General features: G+C 38.2%; 2 protein-coding genes and 1 long non-coding RNA gene across 3 annotated transcripts in view; all 3 read right to left on the bottom strand.

Moving 5' to 3' along the window:
- Nucleotides 1–19,862, bottom strand: part of Rgk3 (Rad, Gem/Kir family member 3) — a 93,955-nt gene that overhangs the window by 28,191 nt on the left and 45,902 nt on the right. The window contains exon 4 of the mRNA XM_074240620.1: nucleotides 16,170–16,252. Coding sequence (XP_074096721.1) covers nucleotides 16,170–16,252 — 83 coding nt within the window. The remainder of the gene's footprint in view (nucleotides 1–16,169; nucleotides 16,253–19,862) is intronic.
- On the bottom strand, nucleotides 11,098–12,476 carry LOC141525938 (uncharacterized). Its single transcript, XR_012478925.1, has 4 exons — nucleotides 12,205–12,476; nucleotides 11,958–12,125; nucleotides 11,329–11,898; nucleotides 11,098–11,232 (listed from the first exon to the last, which is right to left on the bottom strand). It is a non-coding gene; the product is annotated as an uncharacterized LOC141525938 (long non-coding RNA).
- LOC141525904 (uncharacterized) lies at nucleotides 12,619–13,530 on the bottom strand. The gene is made up of 3 exons (XM_074240605.1): nucleotides 13,467–13,530; nucleotides 12,929–13,162; nucleotides 12,619–12,869 (listed from the first exon to the last, which is right to left on the bottom strand). The coding sequence occupies exons 1-3, from the start codon at nucleotides 13,507–13,509 to the stop codon at nucleotides 12,619–12,621; spliced, it is 528 nt and encodes a 175-aa protein (XP_074096706.1). The 5' UTR covers nucleotides 13,510–13,530.

Here is a 19,862-nt window from a genome sequence, read left to right as displayed (position 1 = left end):
TTACTCAAGGACGCTACGTGGATGATATATCCGGTGGCGCAGACACTCAAGATCTACTACAACAAATAGCAAATCAAACAGAAGAACTCTGCATGGCGGGCGGATTTCCTCTAGCCAAGTGGGCAAGCAATCACCCTAAATTAAAACAACTCAATCATGCGGAAGCAATAACACAATACACCATTGAGGATCCAGACAACAGCACAAAAATTCTGGGTATGTACTGGTCTCCTCAACGAGATTACTTCTCATTCAAGAACTCGACACCATGCAAGGCTCAAAGATACTCAAAGCGATCAATTTTATCAGAGATAGCCCAAATCTTTGATCCCCTGGGATTCTTGTCACCACTCATCATTCAAGCCAAGATGTTCATGCAGGAACTCTGGCTTGTCAAACTCAGCTGGGACTCACCATTGCCTGAAACTCTCTGTAAACGGTGGAAGGCATTCACTCATCAACTTGCCATGATCAATTGTATTTAAAATTCCCAGGTGGATCCACTCGTCCACGAACTCATCACTCGAAATCCATGGATTCTCAGATGCCTCGCAACTGGCGATGGCAGCTGTGGTATACATCAAGGTCCATCATCACAACTGCACTCAAGGAGCAAAGGTTACGCTGCTTTGCTCCAAAACCAAGGTAGCACCGTTAAAACAATTAACAATACCAAGGTTAGAACTCACCGCTGCTCATATGTTGGCTAAACTCATCGCTCATTGCCAGTCAATACTCAAACTCAACAATGTGCCAACATACCTTTGGACCGACTCTGCAATTGCACTCACGTGGATACAATCGCATCCGTCTCGTTGGAAGGACTTCGTCAGAAATCGTGTGTCACAAATCCAAGATCTAATTCCAGATGGCCACTGGAAGTTCGTTCCTGGCTTAGAAAACCCAGCAGACTGTGCAACAAGAGGATTGACAACCCTCCAACTCAAAAGTCATCAACTATGGTGGACTGGCCCACCATGGTTACTTTTCAAGACTCATCGTCCTGGCCACTCATCAACTCGAGACTCGACTCCAACACTCAGCTGGAAGAACGGCCAATAAAGGCCCTCTACTCAACCACCAAGCCTCTAACATCAAGATGGTCAATCATGGACCGACCAATTCCATTACTCCGCATGTTGCGAGCTACTGCAATATGCTGGAGAGTTCGGGACTTGATCGAGAAACGGCCAAACTCATCCCTAGCTCACCCCATCACCTCTATTGAAATCAAACAAGCTCTACAATTCTGCATGAAGGAAACTCAACGCACTCATTTCCATTCAGAGCTCAAAATGATCAAAAATCAAGCATCATGGCCAAAAGATCATCCATTTGCACGATTAACTGCCTTCCTGGACACCGAGGGCATCATTCGTGTAGGTGGATGTCTGGAAAACGCACCAGACTCTGATCAACTTAAGCATCCTGCCATTCTGCCTCGTGATGCTGCTCTTTCCAAACTCATAATCTCTGATGCTCATCAGCGTACCATGCATGGTGGAACTCAACTCACACTCGCATACACTCGCCAACGGTACTGGATATTAGGTGGACGCCAACCAGTGCGAACTCAAATACTCAAATGCCTCAAATGCGCTCGACATCGAGGAATTCGTGCTCAACAACTCATGGGACAGCTCCCAGCTCCAAATGTCACACCAGGATCAGCATTCGCTCATACTGGAGTGGACTATGCAGGTCCAGTGCAAATCAAAACTACCAACATCCGAGGATCACGTACCTACAAGGGCTGGATATGTGTATTCGTATGCCTGGCATCATCTGCAGTTCATCTTGAACTCGTCAGCAACTACTCATCCTCGGGATTCATTGCAGCACTTCACAGGTTTACCAGCCGTCGTGGACTCTGCACAGCACTCTACAGCGACTGTGGGACAACGTTCCAAGGCGCCTGTGCTGAACTCAAAAGGCTCTTTACTCAAGGAACTCAGGAATCATCAGAAATATTTGATGCACTCACAGTTAACGAGATCATCTGGCATTTCAACCCCCCAGCTGCTCCACATATGGGTGGAAAGTGGGAAGCAGCTGTGAAATCAATGAAACATCATCTCACACGGACAATCGGAGAATCGTCATTCACGTTTGAAGAATTTACGACTCTTCTGCTTCAGGTGGAGGCGATTCTCAACTCACGACCATTGGAACCACTCTCACAAGATCCCCAGGATCTTTCAGCACTCACTCCAGGTCACCTACTCATTGGACGTGCACTCAACGCTATTCCAGAACCATCACTACTCGAACTCAACAGTGCCAGACTCTCCAGATGGCAGTTCATTCAACAACGAATCCAATACTTCTGAAAGCATTGGTCCAACAGTTACATTCAACGACATCTAGCTCAGACCAAGTGGCACCGGGCTTACAACAACATCACCATCGGGTCACTTGTCCTCCTGACTGACGAACGAACTCCACCAACTCGCTGGCCCTTAGCCAGAGTCACTGCTGTCCACCCAGGCAATGACAAACTCATCCGAGTGGCAACCATTGAGACAGTCAACGGCACTCTCACTCGTCCAATCACCAAGCTAGCTGTACTACCACTGGCTCCAGAACTCTAACTCATCACCACCAAGTGCTCATCACTACTGAGATCATAATCAGCAACCCAGTTCCTGATGGCGGGCGGAATGTTGCGGAATCATTCAAACCTTCCCGCAACAAACTGGTAGCACCGAGGCGCCGCTACACAAGCGCCCTCGGGTGCTCTACCTCAACTCAACTGGCTCACCGGCAAGCGGCAGACTCATAACACGTGCTAATTACACAGCGTACACACGCATTTACCGTGAACAGTGCACTTTGTGTATTCATTAAATCATCAAGCTCATCCACTCAGCTTAACTGAAGCCAACTACAGCATCGCTACTCATCTCATTCACCAGCAATCATTGGCAACTCAGGTACAATTAAGTATTCATTGTAAATCATCTGAGATCACTTTATCACAATTCAATGCTCCCTCTCTCTCTTACTCATTGTCACATGGCTTACCCATGTGTCGCTCTCTCTCACACACATATACAACAGTCACCTACACTTTCTACCTAGCAACGATAATACTACAACTACTAATAGAAATTCGTCATCATGCGGCAAAATCAAATGCCGCATTGCAGAGGTTGCTTGGTGGAGATTGGGGGTGACTGCCACCTGCTCTTGGGCCTGTCGGCCATTCCGTGTTCAACGTTCAGTGTTCTATCTCGTATCCCGAGACTCACGTACTCAATTAAACTCATTAGTTTTAAGGCTCATTCGCTCACACTGTGAGAGTTAATTATATTGTTAATTGATTAATAATCCAGTGACTCTAATTTTCTACAACTCATATTTATCGCTCATAATTGCTAGTGTTAATTATATTTTACATTAATTAACAGTTCAATTGAAGATCAATTTCTACAACTCATACTCAGTATAATTAACATACATTAATTGATACAACTCATATTTATCGCTCATAATTGTTAGTGTTAATTATATTATACATTAATTAACACTTCAATTGAAGATCAACTTTCTACAACTCATGCCCTGTCTAATCACCATGCCTTGATTAGCAGAACTCAATTGAACTCAATCAACGCGTACTCATGAACTAATGTAATAACTCAAATTCAGAATAAGTGTTAAAAGTGCTCAATATTTGTAAACTGCTCAAACTCTGTACAACCAAAACTACGTCTGTGATTAATTTTAGAATAAATACTATTATAACCACGAATGTGTCTCCTCCATCTTTTAACACCTGGTCCCGGCAAATAAATATTTAATGTTAAGACAATTATCTTACAATTATTATTTTCATCATCTACAATCTTTCTTTTCTTAAAAACTAGTGAGCCTTTATAACCCCAAGGCACAGTATCCGTGCTTGCCTCAATGAGTTGACGTTTGTCATCAGCCCAACTGAGAGCAAGTTTCTCTTGCTTTATTGTGTGTACTAGATGTTTTTTACTTTTTATCATATACTGCTCTTTTCTTAACAATACATTTTCAAAAAGACACTTCTTGAAGTCATCAAACGTGATGGTCTTCAAGGCTGATCCTCCGATACCCTTTGCTCGTTTCTTGATTCTATCTATTTCTTTCTCAGGATCATGGATTTCGAAGGCGTACAGCTTGGCTCTGAGACCCACGAACTCGGACATGATTTTTCCATTGTTCTCGTCCTTCATGAGTCCCAGAACCTTTTTATTGACAAGAGGTATGTTGAAGACATTGTCGGGCGGGTAATCGGAGGTATCAAACTTTAAAATATCACGTTTGATGTCTTCATAGATGTTGGGTACATTAAATTGGTAAATTAAATTGTCAGTGTCAGTGTACAATAGTTTTGAATCTTTTTCATAATTTTTCATAATATAATTGTAATGAAAGTCATAGATATAAGTTTTGGATAAATCTAATATACTAAACCCTACATAGATCGGCTTGTTGAAGCAAACTCTTACTTGTTTTAATTCAACTATAACCATATCCTCATCAAAAATTGTAAGGCTGTGGAAGTTTGGTCTACATACTAAATCTGATACATTGTATCGACCTTGCCACTTTGTTCTCAAGTATACATCCTTATATTTTCTAACATTCTCCATCGTCTTTCCAAAAACCGCATTATTCATCAATTTATAAAAGTTCTTTTCGAACTCATTTTTTGCAAGCTTTCGACATTCAGTATTTTTATCAATGTATGACTTGAGCCAGACTGACTGCTCAAATTTCAAGACTCGATGTATTTTCTTAAGTTCTAAGCCTAAATCTAAACATTGTTTTAAATTCTTATAATGTATTACATAATTAGACTTATCATACAGAGTTGTTGTTAATTTTTGTTGTTTGCTGCCAGGTGGTACAAAATGTTCTGGGCATAAAGGTAGATCTTTGTGTAGATCATGTAATTTCTCAGGATAGTGTAGGTCCACTTCAAGGATGTAGCCTACACTCTCATCATCATTGAAAAACTGATCTACATTGTCTACTAGGGTGGGTCAAAAAAATCGAATAATTTATTTTTGACTTTATACTCTGAAAAATAGGTTCGTAGACACCTAAAAAGAATTCTCTCCAAGTATAAGCTCTTAATTATAACGGGAAGGTCCTCCGCTTTGCGGGTTTCTATTTTTTTCGAATAATCAGATAAAAAAATTTATATCTCGCTTCCAACTGCTTGGAAAAATATTCCGTGGCATAGATTTTGTGAGAAATTGAATGCTTTACAAAAAAGGTCTCTTATGACTTTTTCAAAAACTCAACCGATTAAAAGATATTCATAGTTGAAGTTTGGCTATTTTAAGGAAAATATTCGTTTTTATTATGAATTTTATAAGTCGATGAAAAAAATTATTTCGGATTGCGGAACTCATGATTTTGTAGGAAATTTACTGCTCTACAAAAATGGTCTCTTATGATTTTTGATTAAGTGAAGCCGTTACGAGATATTCATCGTCAAACATTAACGAATATCAATATTTCCAGTTTTTGATCAATAATTCGATAAATTTTAATTTAAACTATGAGTTTCAGGAAAATTTACATAAATTTGAGTTTCGATCGATAAAGAAATGTTATAAACAATTTTTTTAATATTGTTTTCAGTCTTGAGCTTGTTTGATTGCATTAAAACAAGAAATTAGAGCATTTTTTTCGACATATAGCCAATGATTAGTTTAATTTGAAGTGAATGACATATTTATTTGTCAAATTTAATATGAAAAGTATTGAATCAAGTGAGAAACAACCAGTATTTAACTTTTTTATAGATAAATTTTTTATGAATTATCAATTGCAATATAATTGTCTATATTTTTAACATAACAGTACGCTATTACTATAAATAATTTCTTTTATTACAATTTGGGAATGTTTTTGATATTCTTTGACAACTTGCAATAAGTACTGGAATTGTTCTTCATTTTTGTCAAGCATTGATTATATTCACTGACTAATGCAACAGCTCGCTCTGCTGAATCATTGACAACTTTTAGTTGTTGAAAGTATTCTTTATTTTCGAGATAACTCTCATTAGTAGGCCATAATTTAACATCGACATCAAGAAAGTCATACGGTAGATCGTAGATTTTGAAAAGATTTAATGACTTTTTAGACACAAAGTCACTCAGAGTTCTCTGCGCTAATGAATTCAAATCTTTTTAGCAATTACAAATCTTTTAGCTTTAGAATCTGTACCTTCACGAGTATTAACAGCTTCAACAATACTTTTTTACTTCTAATGGAACGCCATCGTCAAACAGTGATAAAATGGCAAGTTCATCGCTCAAATACCATAAGTGCGAAATCATTTTTTCACACGTAGATGAAGAAATCAAAGGATTGATATGTTTGTACTCCAATAAATTTTTCATAAACTGCAAGTCATGATAAGCAGCAGTTGTTGCAGAAGTTGATGAAAACCAAGCTTTTAAATACAATGTGACTATAAAAATACAGAAATGACGAAGACCATGCAATTCTTTCTGAGAGAGTTTGAATTCATCTCTGAATAGATACATTTTCAAACTATAAATGGCCTTAGCCATTCATCTAGCATGATGAACAGCACCAGGACGTTTGAAAGAAATCTTTTCTTGAGGCATTTCTCCAAGGAAAATCAATGATAATTCCAATAATTCTTTATCTAACTTATTATAACATTTCTTTATCGATCGAAACTCAAATTTATGTAAATTTTCCTGAAACTCATAGTTTAAATTAAAATTTATCGAATTATTGATCAAAAACTGGAAATATTGATATTCGTTAATGTTTGACGATGAATATCTCGTAACGGCTTCACTTAATCAAAAATCATAAGAGACCATTTTTGTAGAGCAGTAAATTTCCTACAAAATCATGAGTTCCGCAATCCGAAAAAATTTTTTTCATCGACTTATAAAATTCATAATAAAAACGAATATTTTCCTTAAATAGCCAAACTTCAACTATGAATATCTTTTAATCGGTTGAGTTTTTGAAAAAGTCATAAGAGACCTTTTTGTAAAGCATTCAATTTCTCACAAAATCTATGCCACGGAATATTTTTCCAAGCAGTTGGAAGCGAGATATAAATTTTTTTATCTGATTATTCGAAAAAAATAGAAACCCGCAAAGCGGAGGACCTTCCCGTTATAATTAAGAGCTTATACTTGGAGAGAATTCTTTTTAGGTGTCTACGAACCTATTTTTCAGAGTATAAAATCAAAAATAAATTATTTGATTTTTTTGACCCACCCTATTGTCTACATTTTCAACCCATTCAAATTTACCCTTGGGTAAAGACATACTCATTGCTGCTCCATACAAATTATTTACATCGTAGTACATCAAGTATGTTTCGGGGTTGTTTGAATCAAAATCTTTGCCCATATACCGGTTGTTAGCTTCAGCATGTCTATTAGCACACATCGATACCCCACCGCGAACATCCTTTTCAATGAAAAGAAGCATCTCAGGATCAGTTAGCAGTTCAAGTTCTACTTCAGTATGCTTTAACATTGCAGCGTTTGATAGACCGGGAGCAGTATAGAAATGAAGTGCATCGAGATTGTACGTCTTGAATCAACTAAGTCTAAAGTTTTCAAAGACATCAGCCAAGAGAAGTACGTCAGTCTTCAAATACAAGTCTGAGTACTCTCCAAGCGTGTTGATTTTAAACTGGTTCCAAACTACTTGAGCAAAAGCATAATCATCATTGGAAATCGTTGAGTTTGTTAATTTTGAATAAAATGATTCCTGGTTAGGTAATTGTCTCTCGTCTAGTCTGTCAATGCTGTCAATGTACTCATACGGGAATACACCCTTACGTATTGCTAATTTAAATTTGTCAGGGTCAGGGTAGTGTAGTCGCGTAATCTGTTTGTCTTTGTCATCAAGATATGAAGCTAATTTCTCTAAACTGGAGGCCATGAATCTAAAAGAGTCAATAAATCTTAAAGAGACTGAAGTATTTTTAACTGATTTTGTGAAAGAAATGTAACGCTCTTTATTGATTGGTAATAATGAAATTTCACCCTCAAATACTGTAGCTAAGGACTTAATTATGAAGTGTGAGTCGTAGCCGGATAAATTATGAAAGACAATTGGGATAATTGTAGATTTTTGATAATTAACGTTACATGATTTATGAGCTGCGTTTCTATAGTTACCCGTGAAGTGACAATGATCATAGACTTTATCTGTCGTAGAAGTGATTGGTTTTTCACAGATGTGACACTCAGTTGCCTGGTTGTGTCTATCTTGTTGCTCTCTGGTTAGGGGTTTCATTTTAATGGGATTCTTTAGAATTTTTTCAAAGTCTAGAGCTAACGACTCTAATTGTTTAACGAACCAGTTGATGCAATCAGGAGAACGGTTTAATTGGAATCTAGACAGTGTGTTGTCATAGCTGCAATGCACATAGTAAGCAATACTGTGTGGAACATGTTTATGAACTATCTTTTCATCATCTCCTGGGGGTTCGAGTGTGCATTCAAGATCCGCGTAAACTACAAACGGTACAGTATCTTTGGACTTAACATCTTTGAATTTCAAAATTTTATTTTTTTCACTGGGAAATTCCATGCGGACTTTGTTCGATTTAAAACAATCTGCTCGGTGTTCTAAATAACATTTTTCTAATTTGAAATGATTCAAACAACGATCACAAAAGTACAATTTATGTCTACCTAGAGTTATTTGACTTTTAATTAGTCCAGAAAGATTATGTATCAATGCAAAGTGATAGACTGACTCAATATTATCTAAATTATCAGTATAATTTACACTTTTTTTAATCATTAATAAATGAATTGTCGGTATTTCTGACTCGAAGTTACTTAAATATAACGGGATGATAGTACTTTTTTCAGACTTTTTACCCGTGAATTCTGAATCTATGCCGTATACGTTAATGCTAAGGTCATTCATTTTTTCAAATTTTGGTACATCATCAAGTTTAATTGGAAATTGAATACCTTCATAGTTTAATCTAACGCTGAAATGACGGTAACTTGTAGGGTCGCCTGGAACCAATACTGGTGGATGCAAGGCAGCGTTGACACACCACAGGAAGCAGAACTCATCATTGTTCTGGATGTTCGTAACCGCATTCTTCTTGACAATATCCTTTGGCAATCCTACGAAGGTAGAGTTTCCAACTTGGGTTGGTGTGAATCGTGACATGGTCACCATCAAGCTGTTCGGTCCAAGCAGACTCCATCCGGAACCCTCATGCTCAAAATCTTCAATTCTTTGAAGTAATTTGTCGTAGACATGTTGACTAAACCAATCCTGAAGAGATGTGGCAGGGAGAATCTCACGGCTTTTAGTAATAAAAGATTTCCGCTCTTCAATATCTTGTTGATGTTTCCGGAATGTGCAGAAGAATTCCACATTCACTTTCAACCCTGCCAAATCTCTCAAGGCACTCTGCACCTTGTTAATGATGGTGTCTCGTGAGGCCTGGAGGAATGCTGCTGGATCTTTGTGATGCTGATTGATAACACATCCAGTCTGGATGTTGCCAGCAAAAGCATTCTCCAAGTCCTTCCATTTGACTCCTTGGTTGAGATCTCCACCAACAACTTGGTTACCGAGTCTGGAGAACTGATCGGCAAACCAGTTGAGTTGGTTGATGTGCGCTTGAACACTTCGTCTCACTTGAATTGTTGTTCCAGGATCCAGTAATATTGTGTTGAAGTATTCAATGGTCTCCTCACACACTCGTAAACACCTTTGACGATGTTCATCAGTGAGCTGCTCTCCCAACAGATCAGCATATGAGACTGCAATAGTGTCCACCAAGTTCTTGAGAGCCTCGATGAGGTTATGTTGTGTCATTTTGGAACGAGAATCACTACTGTCTTACACAATATTATAGGTTATGTACACTGTTTATAGGTTATATACACTGTTTGTAGGTTATGTACACTTTTAAAGGTTATGTCACTGTTTATAAGTTATATACACTGTTTATAGGTTATATACACTTTTAAAGGTTATGTAACTGTTTATAGGTTATATACACTTTTAAAGGTTATGTACACTACACAATAGTTTTTATACACTGGACTATACTCGCGTACTTCACAACACTGAACTTCACTATATTTTATAACACTGAATACTGTTTAATCACGAGAGATGTTTCACTGGAGACATATACTTCGTTTTTGTGAAGTACGGCTTGAGCGCGCTGCTTTTATAGCCAGAGGATACTGCGCAGTTACCCCCACTCATCTACCTCAAAAACGGTTTGATGACGTCATCTACTGCGCAGTTAGAAATAGAACAAAGAAAACTGCGCAGTTACGCAACCTTGAACAGGTTCAAGCCTGTCTGATGACGTCATCTACTGCGCAGTTACCCCCACTCCTCTACCTCAAAACCGGTTTGATGACGCCATCTACTGCGCAGTTAGAAAATTCTAGAACAGAATGAGTCATCTACTGCGCGGTTAGAAGTAATGCACGCTGTCACCAGATGGCGTTGCGTGAAATCCTTCTCGCAAGTAGTTGACATAACTTCATTTTAAATATATAGAACATGGATATACCATACTACAAATGCGTAATCCTGAACTATTGATCTGTAATGGCTGAGCCGAAGGCAGGTTAATAGTTGAGGATGCTTTTTAACCTCAAAATGTTGAACTCAAATTCAAAATGGCGGATAGCAGCCACCAAATGGCGGATTCAAAATGGCGGATAGTAAGATGGCGGCAGAATTCCCCACCAGCGCCACCTATAACCTCGATAAAAACCTCATCCATAATGGCATACATATCTACCGCAAGCAACACCTACTGTCGGTAAAACTGGTCGTCCACATCTACAGACGATACTTATCACGAACCTATGTAAATTTAAAAATTAAAAGAAACAATTTTGGAACGTACTTGGTGTGCGTTATTGTGTACTTCAATTTTTTTTACGTGTCCTAGCAGATACAATTTAGGAATTTCATAAAAAGTGAAATATTTCGTAACTACACACACTAAGTACGTTCCAAAATTGTTTCTTTTAATTTTTAAATTTATAAAAATTTTCTTTTAATTTTCGAAAATCATATACAACCATATCGGTTACTTGGATTTTTTAATTTTTTATTTTATATCTTTTTGTAAAGAAATAAAATTTTTTTTTCTTAATAGTCTTATGAACGTGGACTTAGCACGATTTTTTTACAGTGAAACTGTTTTTGTTCGGATATTGTTATCCACTACAGCTATGAAAAAAAAAAAAAATAAAATATTTCACTTCATACCAACCAAATTCATGATTTATATATTTCGTACTTTTATTTAAAAAGTTTTCCTTTTACCTAAAAGTCATATTTTTTGCTAATATTTCTTTTTTGAAAAAATCAAAGAAAGTCTTTTTAACTCTTCATAACTCTTGCGAAAATTCCGAAATTTATGGGAATATTTGACTTTTGTAGGTTTTTGTAGAGTTATGAAGACTTTTAAACTCTTCCTTTTCCTTATTTAAGGTTATGTTGACTTTCAGAAAGTCTTATAAAGAGTTTTAAAGAGTTTTGAAGACTTTTTTCAGAGGAATATTTCCACAAGGGTAGTCAAGGTCGTAGTAGCATGATTTTTATCAATCCATTTATTAATCAAGTGACTAGATTCTCTTCTCAAGCGAGCTATGGTACTGGAATCATCATCAGCAATCAAAGTATCTATCCTGACTTTTTCAGCAGCAAAGGCAGGATTATTTATTAGCGTCTCAACAGCCATGTCAGCTTCCATCGACTTTGAACTACCATCATAATTCTTTCGACAATCATGGTCGTCTTTACTGTGACCTTTATCACATTTTATGCAACGCTTACTACGGGTGCTAAAAGCTACTAGCAAACCTGAGTAATGTCCAATTACTGTGACGTGCCCTAAAAAAATTTTGAAATTTATTTCTGTTTAAAAAAAACATTTTATTATTTATTTATACCTGTTTTACTGTTGTACGTTCGACCGCTACCTTTTTTTTGCCGTCGAGTCCTAAAATTAATCCTACTTCATCGTCTTCAACAATTTCATTTGAAGCAGAATCTAATCTAATTAATTATAAATCATTCGAAAAGTTATATTACATGCTTTAGCTTGCATATAATACTAACTAGAAAAATAAATACAGTTATCTGTCATTAAAAAATACAAATGATACCTAAAATAATAAATGTTAGTCGAAAACTCACCGCTAAAAGTTTTTAATGAACGAGACTAAACTACTCCATGATATTTTCCGAAGTCTTTCTCTCATCACGAGCAATTAATCATAATCGAAGTATTTTTTAATAAAAAAAAAAAATTATTTTTAGTAAAAGGTCGATGAATATTTTTTATCAGTAAAAATGCTGAAATAAAATCTTAGTACGATTAGTAATATATCATTAAGCAATTAAATACTTAATTGCCAATCGGTGCTATCCATGAATTAGTGCCTTGCTAAAAAAAAACTGAAAAAGAATTAAACAAAATAAATATTCTAAAGTTACTATTCCTGGCAATTATTACACGATTTCTAGAATTAAAAATAAATAAAAAATTATTAATTAGTAAACTGCATAAAATCTGAAAAATTTAAAACACAAATATTATTAAGGAATTGACTATTCAACAAAGTATGTCATTAATATGAGGTTTAAGCAATTATTGTACATGTTCGAATACCTTTTTTTCTGGAGGGTCATTGCTTTCTCGATTTGCAGATTTTTTTGACAACTGTCATGAGCGACCTTTTCAATCATGACACCAACTTCTCTTTCGTATCTCTTGAACAGAGTGTGGTATAATGTTGGAACATTTAAAGATGCAAGAATGGTATTTAATTGTGATACCCCCATACCACTTGCTAATAGACCTAGATAAAATCTATAATTAACTATTCTATATTGATTAGAGTATTTCAATAGTACAAACCAATAGCAATTTTTCCGTTTGCTGAGTACCTAATATTTGGATCATTCTCAATTTTATAAGACTTAGAAGTTGCGAATTTATATACCTCTTGACATTTTTGACACCTAACGTGAAAAATACTTACAAGACCTAAAAATTCTTCTTTGATGAGGAATCGAAGAGATAATGCATCATTGCAGAAGGTACACCATAATTTCTCAGCTAGTAACCGAAGATCTATAATTCTTCTGCCTTCTAAAATTCAATTATAAAATAAGTAAATAATAGAAAAATTTTGTTTCAAGTTCTACATTAAAATTAAAAAAATTCCATTTCATTTTTTTATTTTTTTTTAACTGATGATTTATTAATTTAAACATTGAAAAATTATTGTATAATCACTACTTGTCATGCTGTTATTATTATATAATTAATATTTATTAGCAAAAAGTAAATGTCAATACTAACCTAAGTTTAATAATCTTAGTGAACTTTTTTTTTCAAGATATTTTCTACACGTTTAGTTCTATTGCTAATTTTCTTTTAGTTGTAAACTTACCAAACTTATCTCCATAATAAGCTTTCTTATTTTCACTTTCCATAATTTTCTTAAATTGACACTTGTAAACACGCAATGTTTATTTTGAATTAACAAATAACAGAAAAAATAATAATCATAGTAATCACAGTATTGCCATACGTATTGCCGCGGTCACGTGATCATCATCACCCCTTCACCGCACGCTCAGAGCAGCCTATCCCCACCATGCCTGCCGCTCGTACTTCCTTAATGAGGGAAATAATTTAATCAAAAATCAATATTGAAAATAAATTTCGAAAACTAAAAACTTAGAATTATTTTGGCGTTTTCCGAGCTTCCAAGCCCGGCAATAGATGGCGAGTAACGTTCGCTTGGAGAGAACCGTTTGGGAAATGTTAAATTCAAAAATTTACAGCAGAAAAGTGATCCAGTACCACTGAGACGTTTTCCCCCTGGAGGCTATCCAAGGGAAAAACGCCAAGGAACTCAAGTTACCCCGAGTAAGGCTGTACCAAAGTAAGTGGAGCTCATCTCATAGGACTCCCCGAGCTCCGACCTTCTGTCAGGATACGGCAGGCACTCATAGCCGAGTAGATGGGATTGAGCTAGAGGCTATCCTCTCGATCCTTGGGGGTCTACGAATAGGAAGTCGAGGAAGTCGGCCAGACACCTCGACCTGGGAGGGCAGCATCGCGGGAGGTGGGAGTTGGAGGCAATCCTCTCGTTTCTCCGGGGAAATATCGAACAGATAATTGAGACACTAGCGCCGCGAATTGTAGTCCGCAAATTGTTGAAGATACGCAGTCGGTAAGACAAAACCGAGTCGCAGGTAAAAATTCGGTAAACAGATTCCTGTTTTACCATTGTCCAGTAAAACGGAAAATTTCAGAAAATGCGGAGCGAACGAATGAGTGTATTTGCAATTTGTAAAGGTGATAGAAGGTGGTTTTCCATCTCCTGAAAATAATTATTTTTATAATAAACGATATTTTTGGTTACTTACCCTAATTGATTCTTTTATGTTTATTTTTGGGCAATCCCCTTTCCAACCCTGGACATCGGCGAGCTCTAAATTCGAGCACGGGACTTATCGAGTTTGTTTAAGTTAGTTAAACTAGGAAGGAAATTTTAAACCCCTTCCCCCAATTTTACCCGTTACAATTTATTCAAAAGTTATTGCGGTTTGAAAATGTAAAAAATAGTGTTTTATTCAACTTCTAACAGACGTTTGAGCTTAAAAGCATAGAAAAGCTATCTCTTTGAGCTTGAAGAGCTTAAAAACATCAACAGTGCAATTTTAAGCACCGAGGTATGAATTTAGCGTGAAGTTGCAGGGATAGCCTTCAAGGTTAACCGTTTTCCTAATTTTTTTTTAAACCAATTGTTATGTCCACCCCAAAATTTTTCCGTAAATTTAAATCACCTGCGCAGATGGAAGACTTCTCCATGCGCGAAAGCCACAATAAAATATAAGCTACGCGACTGCTGGTTGACTAGCGGGGACTTCTGCAATCTCAGCACCGCGAGTATTTAAAAAGGCGATCAACAGCCAACGCCTTGTCTTTGAGCAATTAATTCGACTTCCGCGTTCAATTGACGGACCCGTGCCTTGTAAAAGTCCCTTATCTTAATTTGCGCTGCACTTAAGACGAGTTCAGACTCGGTTCAACCGGCAGGCCACGTATTAGTTATTAAACACAATCCTAGAGAACCGGAATCTCAAAGTTCTAATTTGCTCTGCACTTAGGCGAGAATCCGGGCAGTAAGTTTAAATAAAATATCTTTAAAAAGCTAAATTTACGCACTTTACCCTACGGGGGACTGGAGGACGTTAGCTCAACCAAATAATTAAAATTCAGTAAATTAAATTACATAAAAATCAAATTGTGAAAGTGTAAGTTTTAATGTTTATAAAAATAAATCTCAATAAAAGTGAAATCAGTTTTCAATCAGTTCATTTCACGAAATAAGAAGCCTTTAGAAGAAGCAGCCCAAATCCATCCAACTCCATCCGCTGCGAGAACCAACAAAAAGGGCCCAAGTCAGGAAAAGGCGCTAACAGCAGCCCCCCCCCCAGAATCACGGATCCAATAACAACTAAAATTCCTGCAGAGAGTAAGTACATCTATTCTCATAAAAATCCGTCAGTCTCAAACGAAGGCGTGGTAAATTCGTACTTCGAAAACGTCCCACATAAATAATTAAAACAACGGAATTAAAACCTCCGTTGCGTATTCTTTAAACCGTTAGTCCAAACCTCCACCGTTTACGCTACCGCTCTAAAAACGCCCTTGGACATAACAAAATCAATTTTCGGTACTTTTTGTTGAAGAAAATTGTTAGATAACTAATTAAGTTTATAAACAATGTGGATCAAATTTTATATCGTAGACGGATAACTTGAAATTTAATCTTAAAGTTTCAATTTTGGAAAAGGGACAGCTCAGGAGACTGAGATTTCGTTGATTTACGATTTTGTAGCAAAAAAACGAAAATTTACTTCATTATAGTTTTCAATCTTTCAAATAAGAATATTTTTTTACTTTCATAACAAATTTTCTTTAAGAAAAAAATAATAATATTCCTACAAAAAAAATTCCCGGGACAGCAAGAAACATCCTTACAGAAAATCACCGATATAGTCAAATCTTAGTCAAATCTCGTGTGGTATTGTGTTATTAATCATTGAATCATGTAAAAAAACTCATGAAAAAAAATTACCTTCAAATCTAATACATTTGTGAATTTTAATTCTGCTTCTTCACCATTGAGCATCACAAAAACGGATTCTTCTTTAGATTCATCTGGAAACAAAGTCAACTGTTATAAAGCCATTTCAAGCATTGAACTCTTAATTTATGACTCCCGATGAAAAATGTTTTTGTTTAATCAGATAATTATATATAATTCATTTATAACTACATATAATTATTCATAGATAGCAAAAAAATTCTACGATAATTTCCAATACAACTGTCGTAATGCTGGACTATATTTGTATTACTGGTAACTTTCAAATATTTCAGACGAAAATTTCCACTGCTGCCTCTGTATCATTCCAATAGAAGTAACAAATTTTACAATAGTCTTTTAACTTTCCGTTAGGAAAATCGAAGATTTTTAAAAATCAGGAAGTTATTGTTCACCCCGTTTTGCAAAAATGAATTTTTCATCAGATCTCGACTTTGAAGGTCACAGGAAGCTTCCCTGACTATCCCCGTGATGTTGTCACGGTTTATGCGCGTGCGCGTGTGTGTGTGTGTGTTTTTTTTTTTCCAAAAGGTACGAAAAAAAAAAAAAAAGAACTTCAAAAGACACCGCTATTGTTAACTCCACCGCCCATCTTACGGCAGATATCGATGGTCGGTAGTGTGAAGATTTTAACCCACTAAAAAAAAACATTCCTCTTCCCCTCTCCCCATAGATGTTACAGGGAAGACTGGATCGGAACTGCGTTAGCATTACTTCAATCTAGTCCGTGCTGCGTCTTCCGACGTCTACTCCTGATGACTGATTACTGATCCCTTTCCGAGGTTTTCGTTTTTAGAAGGCGCTGCGCGTAGGCTGCGACAGCTGACCAGTTTTTCTCTTGTTCGATCATATAGGTCGCCAAGCTGGAGGGGGAGAGCCTGGCGCCTATGATCTCTTCGGTGCTGCTTCTGTAGACTTTCCACCGAGCACACTCGAAGAATGTGTGTTCGGCGTTGTCAATTTTGTCCGGGCAATGTTTGCATGTCGGCTTGTCCTGTAGTTTCATCCTGTAAAGGTAGTCATTGAATTGGCCATGGCCAGTCAAGAGCTGGGTCAGAAAAAAATCCGTGTCCCCGTGTTGTCGAGAGAGCCAGACGTTTATATCCGGGATCAGGCGCGCCGCCCATCTGCCCGTTTCCCCTGACGTCCATCAGTCTTGCCACTCCTCTTGCGTTTCTTTTTTTATTCTCGTCTTTGCTTCCTTGGAGTTGTCACCATTCCTTCTTGCATTGTAGAGTTTCACTCTCTCAAATGCTAACAAGTCAATCGGTGTGGCTCCTGCTATTACCAGTACCGCTGCCTCTGAAACCGTAAGATAGGCACAAGTAACTCTCAGCGTTTCTCGTCGTTGCACTGCTGTTATTTTGTGCCGATAAGTCTTTTGTCTAAGTATGACCGCCCATATCTCCGCTCCGTATTGAGTGGACTACTTCCAAGAGCACCCTCCTTTTTTTGGTTCGTGGTCCTATAGTGTTGGTCATGATTCTCGACAGGTTGGAAACTACCTTGTTGGCTTTTGTGCAGGTGTTTATAAGGTGTTCTCGGAAGGACAGCTTCTCGTCGATCACTACACCTAAATAACGCAGTGCCCTCGCAGATGTCAGTGTTGTCCCGCCCATGTCTACGACGAACGGTTTTGGGAACCACTTTTGTCGGGTCAGGACGACGATCTCAGATTTCTGGTAGGTGAGTTGCAGGTGATGTTCCTCCAGCCAATTTTCGACGACATCGATGGTTTCCCGGACTAGTAGTTCTGCCTCCTCTGCACTGTCAACGACTATCGTAGCCGCGACGTCGTCTGCAAAGCCCGTGAGTTTCACCTGTTTCGGTAACGGGATTTCCAGAAGCTCATCATAGTCTGCGTTTCAAAGGTCGGGCCCCATAATTGAACCTTGCGGCACGCCAGCCGTTATGTTATGTTCTTGTGGGCCTTCCGTCGTTTCCGCTATCAACGTTCTTTCGTCGAGATAGTCGTCTACTATTCTCAGATTTTCTGGCTCTACATCAAATTTGTGTTTTAAAGCATCTAGGATGTTACCCCAGCTCGCACTGTTGAAGGCGTTCTTGATGTCCAGTGTAAGAACAAGACACACCTTGCGAGATTTGAGGCTGCCAGACCATGCTTCCCTAGCTATCTCTATGACTTTCTGGGTCGCATCAATTGTTGATCGTCCTTTTCGGAAGCCATGTTGGTTACTGGCAAAGCCTCCGGCACGGTCAATATCGTTTCGTAGCCTGCCCTGAATGAGCTTCTCGAGCAGTTTCCCAGCTATATCAAGCATATAGAGTGGTCTAAATGACGATGGTGTTATAGGGGTTCCCTTCCCTTTGTCTAACAGGACCAATGTCTGCCGCTTCCAGACCGTAAGAAACGTGCCAGTTGCCAAACACGCATTGTAAGTACTCAGGAGTATGTGCGGGTATTCCAGGGCTACAATCTTGATCACCGAGGCTGGGATGCCATCAGGGCCTGGTGCTTTCCCAATCTTGATGGTTTTTGCTGCTTCTTGCAGTTCTTTGATTGTAAAGGGTATTGTTTCGCCAGTTTTTACATATCGTCTCTTTTCTCGCGGTGGGTGGTCAGGAAACAGCTCTGTCACGATGCTGTTCATTAAGGCAGGAGACTTCGGTCCTTCTGGAGAAGCCTTCCCAAGTCGTTTAGTGACAATTTGGTATGCCTTACCCCAGAGGTCATTATTGAGGTCGTTGCAAATCTCTTTTCACAACTCCGCTTTAGTTGCTTTGATGGCTTTATTCAAAGTTTTCTTGACCTGTTTGTACTCCATCGAGTATATGTCTTGGTCAGGGGAACGTTTTGCTGCTCTCGTTGCTCTCCTACGTAGTCCATGGCATTTTTTCCGAAGATCTGCTATGCCTTGAGTCCACCAATACACCGGCCTATAGGAGCCTCGCCTCTTCATTCGTGGCATGGAAGCATCGCATGAGGCGGTGATCAGTCCCATCACTCTTGACACGAAATTTGTCGTTTCATTACGGCTATTCGGAGTCAGGCTGTCCTGAAAAGTAGACGAACTTCGTGTCAGAGAAGTTTGCAGCTTCTCTAAATCGAGCTTCCTGACATTCCACTTCCGCGGTTGATAATCGTGTCGTGTTATCGGAACGGAAGCAGTTTGAATGCTGAATGTCACATACTGATGGTCGCTGCCACTATATTCTTCGGATACGGTCCAGCCATCAATGATGTTCGCAATCTTTGAAATCGCCAACGTGATGTCGAGTATAGATTCCCGGTATCCTGGTCTTCGAAAGGTGGTAGTACTTCCGGTGTTCAGCACTATGAGGTCCGTCCTTGCTGCGAAGTCCGCTACTTCGTCTCCTCTGGTGTCGGAGGGTTCAGCGCCCCATTCAGCTGATTTTGCGTTGAAATCACCAGCTACGATGACTTCACCATCGAACTTGCCGATAGTGTCCTCTATGTTCGCCATTTTCTGTCGAAACACACTAATCCCTTGATTGGGTGAAAGTTAGACGCTTACAAAGTAGGTCTCGGGGGTTTTGATCCAGACGAAGCCTTCTCCGCCTCCGCTGTCGTTCACGGTGACCTTTTTTGAGTTTATTATCCAGATTGCTGCTGTGTCAGATTTATCGGCGAACCATGTATTACCGTGAATATTTACATATTGCTCGCAGATAAGGCAGATG

Source organism: Cotesia typhae, unplaced genomic scaffold (assembly GCF_013202065.1).
Source record: "Cotesia typhae breed Kobodo isofemale line unplaced genomic scaffold, CoteBio_Ctyphae contig_28, whole genome shotgun sequence".
Taxonomy (NCBI): Eukaryota; Metazoa; Arthropoda; class Insecta; order Hymenoptera; family Braconidae; genus Cotesia; species Cotesia typhae.
This window is presented reverse-complemented; position numbering and strand designations above follow the sequence as displayed.